General features: G+C 47.0%; 1 protein-coding gene across 1 annotated transcript in view; it reads right to left on the reverse strand.

The window, feature by feature from the left end:
- usp53b (ubiquitin specific peptidase 53b) overlaps positions 1–20,031 on the reverse strand; it is a 38,939-nt gene that overhangs the window by 16,038 nt on the left and 2,870 nt on the right. The window contains exons 2-11 of the mRNA XM_064337899.1: positions 14,141–14,833; positions 12,541–12,633; positions 12,302–12,436; positions 9,584–9,646; positions 8,713–8,795; positions 8,413–8,518; positions 6,929–7,075; positions 4,796–4,945; positions 2,595–2,763; positions 6–161 (exon numbers count right to left, since the gene is read on the reverse strand). Of these exons, the coding sequence (XP_064193969.1) occupies positions 6–161; positions 2,595–2,763; positions 4,796–4,945; positions 6,929–7,075; positions 8,413–8,518; positions 8,713–8,795; positions 9,584–9,646; positions 12,302–12,436; positions 12,541–12,633; positions 14,141–14,284 (1,246 nt within the window). The 5' untranslated portion in view covers positions 14,285–14,833. The remainder of the gene's footprint in view (positions 1–5; positions 162–2,594; positions 2,764–4,795; positions 4,946–6,928; positions 7,076–8,412; positions 8,519–8,712; positions 8,796–9,583; positions 9,647–12,301; positions 12,437–12,540; positions 12,634–14,140; positions 14,834–20,031) is intronic.

Below are 20,031 nucleotides of genomic sequence, written 5' to 3' on the forward strand. Positions count from 1 at the left end.
AGTACCTGGGCCCCGTCCCGCGCTGGTCGGGCCGCTCGACCGGCCGAAGCCCTGGCTGGAGGGGGCTTGGTGTTTGGGTTTGAAGCCGCCGGGGCCGGAGCCGCCCGCGTTCTCCCTGGACGCGTCCGGCTTCTTTGATCCGGACGACGGAACTTCGGGGCCTGTGGCGCATGGCGGAGGGGGAAAAAAAACAAAGACATGAAAAGCTTTGCCCATCTTTCATCCCCCCATCCCAGGGGACGCCGAGCCCTCTTCCTCAAATCGCAGTCCTCCAGGGCCGAGAACTGAAGCTTTTCTATCCTCCCTTTACCTGGGAGTCAGGTGTGAGGACAGTCTGGCCATTCGGTGGCACTAACTGTTCATTTAATTACCTGGGTGGAAAGAAAACCGTGGCCGGATTTGGATTCAAAGGCCAGATTTGAGTATCCCTGCCGTACAGGGTCACCCAACCACAGCGCCCTCTGCTGGTAAGCAGAAAAAATAAAGGTGCCCAACATAGCCAGTGGTGAAACCACGGAAATGATTTTCGGTCAGGAATACTGGTATTTTTAGAAGTGGCTGATCTACCGCACCTGACGTGTCTGACTGGGCACTTTCCCTGGGATCCTCTAACATGACAATCCAAATGGTTCAACTAGCTGACATATTTATTTTAATGGTGAATCTGCCTTTATTTGTGAGAGAACGGAAGTTATGAAAAAATGTTTTTAAACTGCAGGCTGCAGGATTTAAATTGGCAACGATAACGACAACAGGATTAGAAGCTGAGGAGAAGCCGGTACCATCGGACAGGAAATGTCTAAATATGCCAAACTCTGAGCGATTCTCCCCGAACATCACCACCTTGAGCTGCCTGCTTATCAGCTCTAATTAACAAGCGTGTCCCTCTCCACGCCCCAAGATGGTGGCCTTATCGTTATGCTCACCATAAGGCCGGCTTAGATTCCCATTAACAGCGTATGATAAAATGGCCGCCAAAGCTGACGACAGAAGAGGAGACAGAGGGCCGGCAGATTTTAAGGAAGATTACGGCAAGAGATGAGAGCACAAATGAATCCAGCTCTTTAATCCACCGGGAGAAATAAATAAATAAACAAACAAACAAACACACATTTATCTGTCGTCATCAGCAACTGCTGCCCTCGCCAGAGACAGTGTGGATTTGAATGCGGGGGCGTCAAAAAATAGACCACAACGGCGTGCCAATTCTCTTTTTTTACCCAGAAGGTTTTAAAACAACAACAAAAAAACAAAAGGAACAGATCATAGCCAAGCATTAGTCTTAAATTCACTCGCTTGTCAGGCCCCAAAATGACATACCTTCAGCTCTGGTGGAGAAAGCCATGCAAAGTGAGAGCCAGCTACAGTGGAACAGTCTGCTCGGAGGGGTTTAAACTCGGCATATGAAACAGGCATTACTTCTAAATGACTTTCTGATTTCGTTCTGCTCCTGCCAGGCTTGATTAAACCATGAAGAGTGGCAAAAGCAAGCGGACTCACAACCAGCAGGTCCCGGCCTCTGATTACCTTATGGCCCCCTACAGTGATACTCTGACTGGGGCAAGACACTTAACATTAATTGCCCCAGTAAATACCCCACCATATTAACAGAAAACAGACAAGGGTGGAAGCTCCCCGAGCGGTCCCGGGCGGCGCTATCCGCTAATTAAAATAAATAATGTATGAGAGTCGGAGGATATTTTTGTGGAAGCAGACAGGGGGAGGATATCCCAGGGGATTCTGGGAACCGGGAGCATGTATTAATTAGAGAATTAAATTAGAGCCGTTAATTAAGTCCAAAGCACAGAGCTCACAGAGGCCCAACTGTGTCCATTTGCAATTCACCACGCATTTCTCATAACATAACATAACAAAACATAAAACATAACATAACATAATAATGAGAACAGGCCACTCAGCCCAACCATGCTCACCATTTTCCTGCCTAAATTGTACCTAGTAGTGCTCTGACTACTGACAGAATACAGAATTGAACACCGTGTCAAGGGTGGTCTTGAAATCCCCTGAGTTTCTGTCTCTACTATACGTGACCTGGCAGGCTATTCCACACATCGACTACTCTCCGCGTAAACAAAATTTCTTCCTAATGTCTGTACAGAATTTACGTAATTCTCACAGCCATTACTAAAGGAAATTAAGTTCAGCAATATCCTTGATATTTCACTGACTTACTAAACATTCAGGTCGAAGCCCTGGCTAGAAAAAAGGCTAACAGATATTTAGGGTGGAATCGTGTTTAAAAAGGCCCTGGAATCGGTGGACTTAGCCACACAGTAGTCACACTGCTGTACAACCCTTGGCCAAAATGATCTGTTCATTTGAATTCACAACACTATTTTATTTTATTTAATTTTATTCATTTATTTCCTTGGCAGTGGCATTTGCCTAGAGCAACTCACACACCATATATATTTGTTCACATATGTTTCCACAGACAGTGCTGGATATTTACTGAGGAACGTGCATTAATAGCTCAGTCCATGGCATTAAGGGTGAGTGTGGCTGAAGGTGTGATTATTTTAGGAGTTTTCGGCGTCACACACCTCTCCGTGCAGGGACAGGTACACCCTCACCTGCGGTCTCCCCGTTGATCGGGGACTTGTAGTGGGGCCACAGGGAGGTCTGCCTGGGGGCGTCCTCGGTGGAGACGGCACTCCCGTCAGGGTTCGAGTAGAACAGGAGGAGGGGCTGAAAGTGACCCCGGATGCATTTGGAGGCCACATCCTTCCACTTGGACCCGATCTGCAACACCAGGACAAAGCAGTTGGAAAACCTACATTACATTACATTACATTGCAGGCATTTAGCAGATGCTATTATCCCAAGCAACTTACACAACATTCTACATAGCATTTCCTTAATTTACAAACTGTAAGCCTAGTTACCTTAATTTACCTTAAATTAAAATGAATTTAAGACTAACAGATTTTCCTTTAAAAAGACAAGATGCCTGTGGGTGTTGAAAAATGAAGGAGCAGTTTACCACACAGCCATAATTTAACACTGATGTCTAACTGGAACTGGAAATAGCTTAAATCTTTCTCGGAGTCAGTACCAGGAAGCATCTGAATATAAACCCCCTCAGAGAAAGTGCTCCGTCTGGATTTCCCAAACATACATAAAAACAATGGCAGGATTCTAAAGCTAAAGGATCCTTTAAGCTCTTAAGCCCCCAGCGGGCGATTACTCAGAATGATGTGATGTGGGTTCTGCAAAGTAATCATTCCCGGGTCTCTGAGAGCGAGGGATGGGGGGGGGGGGGGAGGAGCTGGAAAAAGGCAGACGTTTTTTGGAGCGCACCTCAAAGCCAGCACCAGACATAGCCATTACCCCTCCTGACCCCTCCCACCACCTGCTCAGCTTTACCAAACACAGACAGGACTGCTCACTGCTCTTTTTCTGTGAGCTGCCTGGGTAATGTAGTTTTATATGTGCCTGTTTTAATGATGTCATCACCTTTACTAAGGAGAGGGCCTACGAGTCAATGTTTGAGTGGAGCTAAGAAGTCAGTATAAAGGCAGATATGTTAAAGCACAAATTCAGTATAAACCTGTTATGTTAAATTCCCAAACAACCTGAAAATGGGACTGAGATGCATAAAAAAGATAAACAGCACCACAAGATGCACAGGTTCCAATTTGAAATGATGAAAAAAAGGAAACAAGTTACAAAACAATTTTAAAAAGGAGGAAAAACATGAGTACTTAATTGGGACAGAAAAACACAAAATACCAAACCAAACAAGGTGGAATGGGTGAGCTTTTTTATAAACAGAGAAATCTCACAGAAGGCACTTTGATCAGCTTCTGACAGATACATTTCTGCGATTTATATTTTCTTGTAACTTATGGCAGCGGAAGGCCTAACAAAAGCTCTTGAGTTTAAACGGCAGAATTTTCAGGATGGAACAGAGAGGCTCATGGGAGGTGTGGCACAAGAAAGAACTTGCATCAGGGAATTGAGGTTGAAACAGGTGGAAAATATGTTACAAAAACAGTCTTCATGCGGTGCAAATGGCTTGCTTTAACATTTGATGTTTCTGAAAAACACAGCACGCACTTTTCTGCTTCCACGACTGTGTCTTCACGCACCACTGCCTCTAACTGTCATCACTGTCACTTGCATTGTTTATGTCTCTGCAGCTAAATTGGCCACACTCCCCATAAATAAAATATCTGCAATAAAATAATAATTTACAACCTTCAAAGATCAACCGATCCATTGTAAGATTCATCATGCATCCCTCATTTTTAGCATTGCATGCAATAATTTTTACTTCCATAAGCGAACAACTGTTACAAATACAATTCAATAAGTCAATGAAAAAGGTACAAAAACAAACAAATCTAACCACAGGAAAATAAACTGTTTGAGCACAAAAAGGCAAGAACAGTTACTTTACCAGAATTAATTTACTTTCATCATGCTTCAAATTTAAGCAAGAAAATTGATTTATGACTATAGGCTGCTTGTAAAACAAAGATCCATTTTGGTCAACATACTTTCCTCAGGCTGAAATAAACAATGCTGCTCTTTTTGTTTAAGTAAAAAAACTTCTCAAAAATGATGAGGAATATTGATGAAGACAGTGCTGATGGGAATAGTGATGGTTATGATGATCATGATGATGATGATAATGAAACTATTATTTCCTTCACTTACATACTTCCTGTGCAAATTACCACTATACTAGTGCGCTCTTCAACATTGCCATGAAATGGCACCTTAACTAGCGTGCGTTACACATCCAAACGCAGACCGGTTTGACGCTGACCTCTTTGACGGTGGCGTCGTCGAACAGGACCCACTTGGCGGACTTGGTGTGGTAGGCAAACGTGCAGTAATGGCGGCTGGAGAAGCAGATCATGCCCACCAGGATCAGCTCGCTGCGCTTGGCCTTCTCGTCCATGACCCTGTAGAAGAGCTGAGGAAACACACGAGCCCCAGGTCATCCCATGGGGGGGGGGGTCTGGGTCTTTCTGTGGGACACCGTAACATAAGCCCAAAAATCCTGGACTGTCCGACCCTCTCCCTGGAAATCTACCGTCCTGGAGGTTTTCACTACCCTAACCCGGCACGCCTCATTCTACTAGTTAGCAGCTCAACGAGATAGCTGGCTGTTGAATGGGCTGCCCTGCTCTAGCTGTTGAATGAGGTGTGCTTTGTTAGGGTTGGAGTGAAAACCTACTGGATGGTAGATCTCCAGGAACAGGGTTGGACAGTCCTGGCCTAGCTGTTGAATGAGGTGTGCTTTGTTGGGGTGGGAGTGAAACCTACAGGATAGTAGATCTCCAGGAACAGGGTTGGGCAGCCCTGCTATAATGAGCTTACTTCAGTGTGGATATGGTTCATCTCTCCAATACCCATAAATCCACTGAACAACACCATCCTTGACCATGACATTAATCTACATTGCGCATGCACACACACACACACGTAAATTGAGATGTTCCCTAAAGTTAAATTGTATACAACTCTAGGCTGGGCTCAAAAGTTGGTCATAGGTGGGAGGGGTTTACAGAGGCCACTGTTACTCGGGTTACCACTGCACTGATTCCACCAATCACGTGACAGTTGCCCACAGCCAGCTGTAACAGATACAGCTCCCCTCCCAACACTAGCTCTCTCTCTCTCAGCACTGTGTGCCCTTTACTGTGTAAAGGGCACACTGGTCACTGATTCATGTACCTGTATATCCCAGCGTCCTCTGCAGATCAGAACTCAATCTGGCTTCCTGCTCACCAAACCTCAGCCACATGACCTCTGACCTTTCTCATGATCAAAGAATTTTTTTTATTTGACTCATTACATTACACTTGGCAGACGTTCTTATTGACAGCGACGAGCAGCCCAGCAGACCCGACAGAGAGAGACGGATAAGTGTCTGCCTGTCAGTCTGGTCTTCGCTGTATCCCTGAGTCTGCTAGGGACAGTGACATCAGCCCGGGGCTAAAATTAAGAGCTGGAACAGTCCTCCGGTGAGAGGAAACTGGGTCTTTAGCGCACTGAGCCAATCGCGTCTCTCCTGCCTCTTTGCGAGACGGCGCTCCCCGCGGCTGCGATGGCCGCGGGTTCGACCCTCACTCTGCGCCACGCGGGTTTTGCTCAGTCAGAAAGAGGCGGGTGCAGAGGAAGCGAGAGTGCCGAAACGCTGTCCCAGGGTCCCGCGGGCACTACGAACCCTGGCGTGACACCGCGGGCACGCACCTCCTGGGACGCAAAAGCGAAGTGACGGCTCGCTCCCGGGGGGAGTCACGAAACGGGGAGGGGGCGCGCAAGGGAGCACTGGCGGCTCGCTAATCGCGCGCGGCAGCTAAAGCTCAACAACACAAAAACAACAGCAAACATGCAAATAAGAAAACATCTCCGGTAAAACAGAGACCGGTTCACAAAGCAAACACTATGAAAAAACAAAACTGCTTATCTTGTAGAAGAGAATATAGAACAATGGCGATCAAATGCACTCTGCATCTTCTTCTTTTGTGTCACACTCAGATTTTTACTTGTCATGATCCAAAGCCTTTCTGTAAATCTGATTAGTTGGGCTAATCTACTAGTAAAATCTCAAAGGCAAAGATTCCTGTTTATTCAATAAGATGCCTTAATTCTGCAGTTTTTTTTAACCACTTTCTTTTTTCCACTACCAGCCTGAAAATAAGGCTGACCCACAAAGACATTTAAGCACTTTTTTTTGGCGCATCCAAGCATCCAAGCTCAAATGAAGCACTCATTAACACAGGAATGTCACTATTGCACATAATAGTGCACCATTTTAAACAGAATTTGGAGCTGGAAAGACCAACCCCACAGCAACCTGGTGACGCACCGCGCGAGAACCCGCCCCACCGGCGGCCCGTTGGCGGTAACCAACGAGCGGCGGGAAAGGAGGGCGGGGGGGCGCTCTTACCCCAGACAGGTTGAGGTGAGGGGCCAGCGAGCGGACCACGTCCTCGGTCAGGTCCGACTGCTCGGCGTCCCACACGAAGCCGATGGTCAGGATCTCGGGGCAGTTCATCAGCACCCGCCGAATCTTGATGCTCTCCCCGCAGTTACTCTGTTGGGGGGGTGGGGGGTGGGGGTGGGGGGGTGCACACAGCAGTGGTCCTGTTAGCAAAATCCACAGTTCTGTCATTTCAAGGGCCCCCTTCCCTCCCCAAGTATTCTGTTTTCTGAATGAACAAGATAAGGTGATGTATGCGTGCTGATTACTGTGCAAACACTGTGGGATCTTGTCTCTGTGAAATGTAATCTCCTTCCTTTTCCCAGAATCCATTGTGTCGGGCACTGAGACGGACGCAGCTTTAGTATTGCCAGAATTCACTGTGATGGCACTGGGACAGGGGAAATGTGACGGACTCAGCGCTGGTTTTCCCAGAATGCACTGTGTCAGGTCCTGTGGCAGGGCTGCTGTGATGGACTCAGTGCTAGTTGTCCCAGAATGCACTGTGTCGGCGTTGGTGCTGTCTGCAGGTGGAGCACGTGAAGCCCTCTGGACAGCCAGAGGTGGAGCGCGGCTCCGTTGCCATTGGAGATGGCGGCGCGGCTCTATTTATATCCCGCCGTGAGATCGGCTGCTTATCTTTCAGCCGCTGGAGCACGACGCCACAGCAGGGCTCAGTGGGAGAGCCTGGCACCCTGCACAACTGCAAAACCCATCACACACACTTACACACACACACACACTTACACACAGGCACATACAGACATACACACACACACACACACTTACACACAGGCACATACAGACATACACACACACACACACACACTTACACACAGGTACATACAGACATACACACACACATACACACACACTCTCTCTCTCACACACACACAGGCGCACGTATACACACATACACACACAAGCACGCACACACACACATACACATACACACACACATATATAGATATACACCCATCACACAGGCACATACACTCACTCACACACACACACACACTAATATGTGCTTAGAATGTTCAGTTAAGAACATTCTAATCACATATTAGTGATCTTCTTCCTTAAATGGGTACTATATCCTCCTCTTGATAATTTACATTAGAGCAGGAAACTAGCAGCAAGGAAACGAAGACCACAAATGTGATTTTTGCTCTTTCTTGCACAGACATAAACATAAAACATAAAATAAAGACAGACGAAAGGAACCACCCCACTAAAGAGGCGAAGACTACTTAAACTCCCACAATCCTCTGCACACAAGCACACGGGCCTCGTGACTCACGCCATCTGTTTGCAAGCGTTGGGCAACCGCAGAACACGTGTTTCCAAGAAGGGGGCAGCGGGGGCAGAGAGAAAAAAGGCTCACGACCTGGAGAAAGACGGCAGGGGTGGCGGGGGCGACAGAGAGGTGTGACGGAGGCGGAGTTTCCTACCGGGCAGTTTCGGAGATCCCCGATGGTGCTCGCCGCCTGCAGCAGCTCCGCGAACGTTTCGGACCTGTGCCTCTCGCTCTTCTCCAGCACACGGTCGGCCTGTTGGCTGGGAGACAGAGAGAGCAGGCGGCGTCCATTATGGCTCTGAACAGAGATGAACCCTGCTGTGCTATGCTGACCGGGCGTCCATTACGGCTCTGATCAGAGATGGGGTGGACCCTGCTGTGCTATGCAGAGCAGGCGTCCATTTTGGCTCTGATTAGAGACAAGTTGTGCTGTGTTTTGTGGTCCGGTGCTTACCAGAGGGCGGTGGTGGAGACATAATGCACTAACTGTGTGAAAGGCAGGGGGTCAGAGGAAGCTCCACAGCTGCGGCACACACACTAAAATAAACAGGAGCAAACACAGCCGTTACAATTCATTTACTTTCAGGTATTATTCAGACACACTTATCCCCAGTGATTTACACAATAGATTTTTTTGCATGCCGTATTAAAAAAGTTTTTACAGTTATAAAGTTAGGAAACTGCAGCAAATCAGGTCAAGTAGTTTGCTCACGGGTTGGACAGCAATGCCCCATATAGGAATAAAACCTGCAACCTCTGATGTACTAGCCCATTATCCCTAACCATTACGCTACACTGTACCGCGACCCCATTATAAAACAGGCATTAACAAGTCACCACCTCGCTACCCCAAACCATTAATAACCCAACACATGACCCAGTAACAGCCCAGCATGGGACCCATTAATAACCCAACATGTGTGCTTTGCAACACACGGGAAAAGTGCATTTCTTTCCACCTATTCAATACAGGTAAGAAACTGAGCATTTATAAGCAGCTGCCTTTAAATATTCCCAAGTTCCTCATTGTCGGTTAGGTAATAGTGTAAAACGATGCTATGTCCTGGAGTTACATGCAGCTCTGTCCAGATAAAGGCGCGGGCATAAGATGGGACTGAATGGATTGAATCTCGACTGTATGGACTGAAGACAAAAGGCAACAGTTTGCAGAATCACTTGCTGAATGCATTTGTGGAAAAGACAGGAAGACAGAAGACGGAAGTCAGCAGAACACCCGGCCTACCTGGGCTCTCTGCTACAGGAGCCCACACGATGCAGAACAATTACTGAGTGGTGTTTGCAGGACGGTGAGAGGCATGCGAGACCATTCCGCTTCTCGTACAGCGACACCACGCGTGCAGGCAGTGAATGCGCTCCAGGATGTTCTCCTGTCATCCAAAGGGACAAACACACAGTCCTAGCATCTTATCTTACCCTTCTCTTTTTGCCTTAATAATCAATTTGACCCTTTATTGGAACAGTAATCGGAGCAAAGTCCCTAACTCTAAAACGTCAAGAACAAATGAGATGCCTGAAGGAAATTAGCATGCAAATTGAGCAAGCTCAGTTGCAAATCTGTTGTACATGTTCTTTGTGTTTACTCTAGGCTTATCTGCATTGTAGTGCTGATGAATCACAAAGAACAGCTTCTGTTTTAGCAGGGGAATATTCAATCCGTATTCTAGTGGGTGCTGTGTAGGATCCAAACATAAAATATCTTAACACAGAAAGATACACCAAAAGCACCGAAGTAATGAATAAACCGACGGACTGATGCTTGTCGAGAAAATAACAGAAAAGGCGAAGACCAGCTCAATTTCTCTTAAAAGAAATTGAATTCGATTTGCCATCAAAGCACTTTGCAGTTAGCATCGAGTAGGTAGGGTTTAATCGAGTGGTTTATTTTTGATACCAGTCGAGGGAAGCATATCGCGCAGTGTGTACGCTCCGTTGTGTTTCCGCTGGGCTGAAACTCTGACTAGCGTCATTCAGACGTTAGCCTCCGAGCTCGTCGGCAGCCGGCCCTGACAGCCACACACAGCACGCTCTTATCAGACGTCTGCAAACGGTCTGTCCTTTGGGCTTCCGTCTCGCTGGAAGATCATTTCAACTAGCGGCTCCAGTGAGGATTGAATGGAGCGGACTGAAGGTTTCACTGGAAGGCTTTGTGTCACAGAAGGGAATAGTACACATTGGAAACATGACAAAGGCTTCACTTTGGTCTAGTTGGCATCCAACATCCCGGTTCATTTCATATTTAATTGATCATTAGTTACTTTTGCTCAACGCTTTACCTACTCTACAGAATGCTTGTCGAGTTGGAGGCAGTGCAAATGATGACTGAGTGTATTGCATTTTAAAAAATTACATTATCTGCTCAACAGTATTGTCCCGAACAATCCTCCACGTTGGGCATAATCTATCTGTCTGTTCTCTACCAATTATCGTGCTTTTTAGCTGAAATCCAGTGAAGATTTATTCGGTAAGACTGAGTTAACCTCCATAGGCCTGCTGAGTTGTAGAGGAAATGACTCTCTCTCCGTATAATGTGGCTATAATTCCTCCATTATCTGTACTGCAGCTGTTAAAATGCTGAGTACAGTATTTCCATGACAAAAAATACCTTTTATGTGTGTGCATTTATGTGTGTGTATGCATGTTTGTGCATGCGTACGTGCGTGTGTCTATGTGTGTATCTGTGTGGGTGTGTGTGTGTGTGTTTATGCATGTTTGTGTGTGCGTGTGCATGTGTGTGAGCGTGTGTGTGTGTGTGTGTGTGTGTATCTGTGTGGGTGTGTGTGTGTGTGTTTATGCATGTGTGTGTGTGCATGTGCATGTGTGTGTGTATGCATGTTTGTGTGTGTGTGTGTGTGTATCTGTGTGTGGAATACGACTCTTCTGCTTTCCTGTTTATTAGCTTATCCCTTCATTTACATTTTAATCTTAACCAGCTGACAAGAATGCCACAGCACATTACAGCACCACCTAGCACCTTAGTATCAGAATCCCATTAAGTTCTTATGTAACAGGCAGCATAAACAAAAATCAAAGGACATCGTCCTTTGAATAAATTTTGAAAGACTAAGTATGCAATATGAGATTTAATAAACGTAAGCTTTATTATACTCACATGGCAAACTTTTTTTAAGTTAACACATACTAATAGGAAAACTCGGCATTTTATCAAACAAAACTGCACAAGCAGGGGAAAAGGAGGAAAAGTATCTCGGCAGTCAGAATCAGAAGTAACTCAGCACATGGACGAGGCCCAGTAGCTGTCTCAGCAGATCTTTTAAAAATAAAGAGCAAATGAAATTATGTTGTCAGCTGTCTCACGCAGCCTATTTGGCAGTCCTATTCACCTGTGTGTAACTGTCACACCTTGCCAATTTTATTACACATGCACGTAAACACGGACAATACAGTTTCAGCTTAAATTCTTTAAAATATAGCAGAGAGAGATAGAGATAAATATCAAAAGATTTCCACCCCCCTGCGCACCCCCAAGAACATCATGTGGAAAACATTAACCCAAAAAAACGATAGATGCGATTTAACCGAGTTAAATGCGCTCGAAGGCACCGCCCATTCACTGGTGTCTGTCTGGCCATTTTAACGATTGGCGCTAAGAGTGGTATTACATAACGGGCTACAGTCACGTTGGGATTCCACAGCAGGATTCAAAGGGGCGTTCCCCCCCCCCGTTCGTATCGTAACCTTGCCGATGGGACTGTCACAGCATGTCCCCTCCCTGCCCCCCCACCCCCACACACACCCACACACCCACACTCCACCCCCACCTCCCTGCCCTCAAGCCTGGTTGTACAGGGCGGCCAGACCATCGCTAAGGTCACCATGACGATGGGCTGGAACTGGAGGAGGGGTTGGGATGGGAATGGGGGTTGGGGCTGGGATAGGGATAGGGGTGTGGGTGGGGGTTGGAATGGAGATAGGGGTGTGGGTTGGGGTGGGGTTGGGGATAGGGGTGTGGGTGGGGGTTGGGATGGGGGTGGAGGGGGGCATGGGGGGGGGGCGTGACTCACGAAGCACTCGGCCGCGTCGTCCATGAGGCCCAGCTGGAAGCGCTGCTCGTCCTTGAAGGTCTCGGCCAGGGCGTGGCGCAGGTTGTCGGACGGCAGCGCCCTCTCCCGGCTGTGCTGGAACTGCGTGAAGATGCTCTGCGGGGGGGGGGGCACAGACAGCTGGGCTGTAGAGCATGCCAAAGCCAACCCCACAGGTTAAAAAAATAAATTAAATATAACAAAAAAACAAGCGAACAAACCTTCAGCGCGCAGAAGATGCAGGCGTCCCCCAGGCAGAAGTGACCAGGAAGCTGCCTCAGGCTCCGGCGGAAGATGTCCAGCTGCCAGAGCACCTGCGTGGGGCACAAACAGCAGCTTCTGCCCCCTGCATTTACCCTCCTTACACCACACCCCCACATCAACAGCACGCCCGCAGCACACCCTGCCTCCTACGCGCTTTTCACCGGCCCCCGAAACTGACACCGAACTCAGCTGGAGGTGAACGCTTTCCCAGCATGCACAGGAACTCCCTTTTGTGTGTAAAGCAAAGCATCAAACGAATGGGTAATATTTCAAGTGCCTGCTTCCACAAAGGGACGGTCACAGAGGGACTCTGGGAAACGCCATCTGACTCATTGGGCTGAGTAACATCGAGGATAGCCTCTGGTGGGACTGCGCAAAGTGGGGGTGGCCTTCCGCTCATCTAAGCACCTCTTACTCTGAGCGCCTCGTCTCCAGTATCTGCCACCAGGCATGGAATCTCTGGTGACCTCACACGCAGCAGGGAGTGGCCTACTAGCCAGGAAGACAAGCTGATGACACACTGCCAAGAACCTACAGGCTGGGAGGACCTAACAACGACACTGGAAGGGAGATGTGTGTAGAGGGTTAATTAACCCTTTAGAAGAGCAGGTTTGTTGGAATGTTTTCAGAATCCTGAGTAAGTGTTCTAGAACTCCACTGCTATCAATCACCAGTGGTGATTGTGACATCAGCATTAGAATGTTCAGTTAAGAACGTTCTAATCACGTATTTGCGATCTTACACCTTAAAAGGGTCAAGCACCCTGTCAGTTTCCTCTCGTGGAACACCATTTCCCAGTATGGATTCCGTCCCACTGTGACCTTGTGTTCCGGAATAGAAAACAGGAGTTATGTAACCCAGACCCACGCTGGCTGCCCTGTGTGTACTTGAGCCGAAGGCTCGTGTGTTCACTTCGATGACCAGATGCTAACCGCGGGCTACAGCCAAAGATAAACTCCCATACTGCACTGTAAAAATCATGTGAAATGTCACCACAACAAAATATTCCGTTGGGTCGTAAAGAATGAGTGGTCTCACACGGCAGCCCTTGTGCTAGCGCAAGGTCAAACACATGGTTACATGAAATGTAGCAAGATTCTTGCTATGTCCAGCAATGCCCAGTCAGACAAGACTAATCACATCTAAATTATCATAGTGGACCATGGTATGAAGGCAAAGGTGCAGTAGCTCCTGAATTATGCTCAGAAACAGCATAGCTGGGCTATCATCTGACTGAACTAGCGTTAATGACAAATTAACTACCTGTTTCCATGCTTGAAATCCATCCACGTGTGTGTGTGTGTCTGTGTATCTGTTTAAATACTGTGTACACTGTATTGTGGTGGGCCAGTGGTTGACATGTGTGTGTATCTGTTTAAATACTGTGTACACTGTATTGTGGTGGGCCAGTGATTGACATGTGTGTGTATCTGTTTAAATACTGTGTACTCCGTATTGTGGTGGGCCAGTGGTTGACGTGTGCGTATCTGTTCAAATATTGTGTACACTGCATTGTGATTGGGTCGAGCCAAACCGGTCAGCCATCGCTCGACTCACCTGCACGGCGCTGTTGAGGAAGCAGCTGTTTTGGCCGGGCTCGTTCAGCAAGCCCTTGGTGAGAGCCAGTGACATCATGCTCCCCGGCTGGTAGGTCTTCCCCAGCCCGCCCCCCGGCCTCTTGAAGAGTTTGACCCATGCCATTGGGTAGGGGGCGGTGCCACACGGGAGGGTGGGGGTGGGACGGTGGGGGGGTCACTCAGAGAAGTGGGGCGACGAATCCGTCACAGAGGCCCAAACGAAGCGTCGTCAGAAACATCGGGAGCGTCTCTAACGCTCACAGCTGTCTACACCCTTGTCGAGGTCCAAAAAAAAAAAAAAAACAACAACAACAACAACAGAATTCCGCCAATCCGTTTGGAAGTACGTCAGAAGACTCGATCGCACCAAAAAATAAATAAACAAACAAATAAATAAAATCACCGCTGGCGTCTTTTGCGCCCGAACGCAACACAGAAGGCGGGCTCCGAGGCAATCCAGGGGGGAGAAAGTGCGGTGCTCGGTGTTCCTGTATCCTGCATGCTGGCGATTACTCTCCCCACCCGGTGTTTGGGGGGGTGCTCCTGCACCCTGGCAGGCTGGGACGAGGCTGCAGGCTCGCTGGGGTCTGGCTGGGCTTCATCGCTCCGGGTCCAATGAGCCGCAGGCCTGGCTCACTCGCGGAGAAGCATCGCACACCAGCACAGAGCAAATCTGCAGCGACAGGAGACCAAATCAGCCCAGGTCAGAATGAACAGGAAACAGAAATCAGTGCAACGACACATCAGTCCCTGTTGAAACGGGTGAGTGCCACTTATGGTTCCACATAAATGTATTGCTTCATTACTTATTGAAGTGCACTGTGAGAGTGAATCCTTAAGAGATTTTGTGTGGATCAAACCATCCTCCTGTTAGTACAACAGAAGGGTAGTTTGATCCAGTTTGCTAAGTCCTGCTAAGTTACTGACCATTAAAAACACTTCAAGAAAATCCAATTAAAAAGCCATTCAGCTGCAATGCCAAAATGTTACACGAAACAATCTTCTAGTTTTACATCAATTGAACAATCAGGAGAAAAGGCAGATGCCAAAAAAAAAATACACCAGACCACTAGCCTCCATGAAGGAATGGTACTGCCCATCCCCAGAAACTGAGGACCGCGAGGACAAAGCTTTATTTAAAAAAACACGACAGTACGCTAAGACAGACCCTGAGCCACTTCGGCTGTTCATCTCCCTCTCTGGGACTCGTTTCTGCCGCAGCTTCTCGCCCTAGCGTTGCGTCACGCCTTTCCGCCAAACCGCCACCTTGAAGGTTAAGTGAGATTGGGAACCGCGCCAGGCCGTAACATCACTGCTCAGCTCGCCCGCCCGCACGCCCGCCCGCCCGCGCTGGCGTTCCCCGACCCCCCTCCCCCCCGGGCCCGTCTCACGCCATCCTTCCAGCACTCGGTTTCCGCGACTGGCCGACTGACCGCGGCGGGGCCGAGGAGCGCCAGGGCTAATCCTCCACTGGCGTGTGAGCGTCGTAAGACTGGCGTGACAGTCCGCGCCCGCGATTAAAATCCTCCGCTCACAACCGAGCTCGCGCCGCTCCTAATCGGGTGATCACCGGGACACCAGCCAGCTCGGACGAACACTGCGTCTCACAATTAGCACGTTTTTATTATTTGCCCTGATTCTAAGGGGCTAATGAGGCTCTTTACCACACATCCTATGAAAGAGGCTCACCCCAAGCATCACAAAGTTGATCATACATTATTTTGGGCAGGCCTTAAGTTGCTTTGTTTTATTAGAAAGCTCTTTTTGAGACCTACATTGATTATCGAGCCCATAGGCACTTCCTGTTTATGACCGTCTCTGATTGGGCTATCTGGGTGCGCATTGGAAACAGAACTGAACGGGGGGTATTAAGGAGACTATAATCGGGCACCTATAAAAAGTAAAGGAAATCCCAGCCTGTGGTGCCTTTGCTGACCTACTTCAAGGACCATTCTAGACTTTGGTCTGTATTCAGTAAACATTTGTGTCCTTAAATGACAAGTAAACTAAAGTATTAACTCTAGTACTTTTTCTTCTCAAACTCAGTTTGGCAAGAAAGTTTAGGTGATCACCAAGCTTTGTTTGGGAAGAAAAAAAAATATTGATTAGTTCTTCAAAGTATGAGCTTCAGTTGCAGGTTTCATGCAGGTACAGGGCTGAAAAGGTGACTCAGAAAGAAATATTTGCTAAATCAGCAAGATTTTATATTTGCAAAATTATCTTAAAGACATATTTGTAATACAAATACACTTTGCTCTAATATGTGTTTGTTAAGCACATGTTAGAATGATAGAAAGTACTGCATACAGTACATAAATAAAATGTATGGTATAACTACATTAACAGAAATCAAATGAAAGTGTCCAAATAGTCGCTGTTTCTAAGTACACTGTAACGGCACATGTCCTAGCGTGCACTGGTTTCCACACCGAGCGTACAAACTCCTGTCTTAACCTTCCGCAGGTCAGTGGGCCACGTGTTGCTTACTGTATTACGGTAATGGGAAGTGGCCCTGGAGGAGAGCTACCGTACGCAGAACGGACGCAGGGGCCCGTCACTGAGGTAAAAGGACCTGCCCCGCTAAATCACTCATCTTCCAAGCCTCTTATCTCTGTACGCTCGACCATCGACACTGGACTGGAGAGGGCATGTTTAGCATGTTTAGCGACTGGGGTTCCGGTCCCAGCCTGAGTCACGGAACCAGAGCAGGAACCGAGCGTCTGAGAAAGAGGAGGGAGAAAGCATGGAGCCTGGAGCGATATGGTGGTGGAGGTGGTGGTGGAGGTCGTGATGGTGATGGTGGTGGTGGAGGTGAAGGTGGTGGTGGTATTGATGGTAGAGGTGGAGGTAGAGGTGGAGGTGGTGGAGGTGTGGTGGTGGTGATGGTGGTGGTGGAGGTAGAGGTGGTGGTGGTAGTGAAGGTGTGGTGGAGGTGGTGGAGGTGTGGTGGCGGTGGTGGTGGTACTGATGGTGGTGGTGGTGGTGGTATTGATGGTACTGGTGGAGGTGGTGCTGGTGGTGGTGATGATGGTGGTGGTGGTACCTGCTATGGAAGCCTCCCATTTCTGTCTTTCGCTGCGATAACCCTCAACGCAAAAATAAGTCATTTACACAGAACGTCCAGAAGTCTAACGCTTGTCAGGAGATCGTGAGGAGTAATTAAACTTCCCTTTGTCTACTGCCCACAAATCAAAAGGACCCGTCTGAGCTCATGTGAAAAGCAATCACTCTATCTGTGGGTGTTAATTTCGCTCTTTCGCCACAGGCTTAGTAAGAAGACACCATGGGAACGAGCGGGCTGAGGTAATAAGTGTGTACCGGGTGACGCCGAAAAGCTTATTTACCCTGACGAGTGGGCAGGCTGTTCAGCGGTGTGTTTTTTTACTACCGGTCTTACACCAGGTATATGAGAATGGCAGATGACTGGGATTAATTTGAGTGATGTGTGTGAAATGGGGGGCGGGGGGAGGTGGGGGGGGCAGCACACTGTGTACACAGTTTTTGGGCAACATTACACACAAATGTCACAGTAATGAGACGAAAAAAGCAGGAAACAAGGGAAGGATTTACAGAACAGAGCTTAAAAAAAGGGACTGATTACAGATTGATGAACTGCAGCTTGGGTTCCAGGTGCTAGAGCTGCACACATAAACACAATCCAATAAAATCACATCCCTTTAAAGCTGATTTCCAATAATCATTTTTGGAAAAAGCCGAAAACTTCTTTCTTTCAGTCATTATTCACCAATCACGGCTCGTCTCATACAAATCACAAGGACACCATCATACACTCTCCTCAAACTGTATCTCACACACTGATTCAAGGAAAGTAAAAATTTTAAAATGAGCATCATTGCCATTAAAAATACCACCTTAAATGTAAGAAATTGGGCAAAAAGTCTACAAACTCATCATTCACATGTCATATTATCCCTTCAGTTTCTATTTCCAGTTTGTCAATTATAACTGGAAACATCATATACCAGTTAGTCACGGCTATGGGTTTGAAATTGGTGGCTAGGGCCTAGTCAACCTAATGTAAAAACAATTTTAATGAAAATAATTGCAAGAAAATTCAAAACTGCTTCTATATCTGTGTTGTAACAGACAAGCTTATATCTGCCACTGCAAGTAACATCGATGGAAAAAAACAGATACAGATAAAGTACAGATAAAAGTAATACAGATAATACAAATTAATAAAGGTCTGTTATTTCACAGCGTATTTCAAAAACGTCATTTCTTCGGGCAGCTCGGCGGAGTGATAAATTACACGCGGCTCTGTAACCGGTCAAAAACCACGGAGCGGAGCGCAGCTTCACTGACCGTAAAGAGTAGAGAATCGTTCGTTTTATTGACTCAGAAGAGCTGGTGTAAAACCGCACGAGGCTCCCTGCTGCGAGAACGCAAACGTGATTTATGGCACTTCTGTAGCGTTCTCTCTCGCCCCCTCACACGCACGTGCGCAAACCAGGACCTCTCTTCCTGAAGTTGACATTTTCAGGTTTCATGCACATATGCATTTTATGTATTACAAAAGTGAGGTCATTTCTACATGATAAAAACCAAAAATGTATAAAACACCCCCTTTAATAAAAGCTGAGTCTACACTTTAACCAAGTGTGAATTGTTTGATTACATAAATCTAAAATTGTGGAGTACAGAGCCAAATCAAGAAAAATACATAAAAATGTATTTGTCCCAAATATTATGGAGCTCACTATATATACACATATATACATGTGTACATGTATTCACACTCAATAGCCACTTTCTTAGGCCTTTCTCTGAATTCTGGGCTGAGGCACAGTAATCTGGAGACACCGGACACACTCACCAGAGCTCACCGAGCAATGAGATCTCCGGCTGAAAAAGCAGCGCAGGCCGTTTTGAGTTACCACTCGTCCGAGGAAATAAATTTTATTAAACACTTACACGTCCCGGCCCGCCGCGCTCCACTCCAGCCAAGGAAAGCGGCCCGGCGTCAGCGCGCGCGCAGCAGAATGCTCGGCGTTAAATCAACTCCAACGGACACCCGTAATTCAGAGCACCGGCGGATAGCAGGCCAGACCGAATCGAACGCAGTCCATCAGGGTAAGATGCACTCTATCCGATTTGATTCATCGCGGAACACGTTGCAGTTTATCACTTTCGTGAATGGCAACTTTTTTCTTTTTTTTCTTCTTTTTTTAATTAAAGAGAGGACATCCAGGGCCAAACGTGCATGTGCCACACCTTTCAAATCCTCCTGTTGGGGAGGTTCTGAACCTGACGAGGAAGGAACTACAACTGGACAGATTATCATACCGCATCACAATTGTCCTTGTGAACTTTTATTTTATTATTCTTTTTAATTTGTTGGTTTTTTTTTTTCAAAGAAAATTTAAGTTAATTATTTTAACTTTTTCATTGTATTTGTTTTAATTGTGTTTTGTAATCTCGGCACCATTGTAAATGAGTGTGAATTCACTCAGTGTGTCTTCCAAGAATTAAATAAAGATTGATTGATTGATTGATTGATTGATTGATTGACTTACTGATTCATTGGCAGCCCCACAGTGATGCATAGTAGAGGTGAAACGATACATTGATCCCAACTGATGTATCGGTTCAAAGGTCAGCAATTCGATCCCATCGATACAACATGCAAAAATCAATCAGTATCGTTATGAATCATAGCAAAATATTAAAATATCCATAATTTTATAGCGGTTTGCTCTGTAACAACGCTGCCAGCATTATAGTTTACATTTCCAACTCGACCTCTTCAACATTCACACTAGTGTTGTCTTTCCTTCTGCTCAACATGACGCCACTCTCAACCCCATTTTGGTTGTTTGTGTACATTGTAGTATGACTGTGTTAGCTGGA

This window comes from Anguilla rostrata, chromosome 5 (assembly GCF_018555375.3).
Source record: "Anguilla rostrata isolate EN2019 chromosome 5, ASM1855537v3, whole genome shotgun sequence".
Lineage (NCBI taxonomy): Eukaryota > Metazoa > Chordata > Actinopteri > Anguilliformes > Anguillidae > Anguilla > Anguilla rostrata.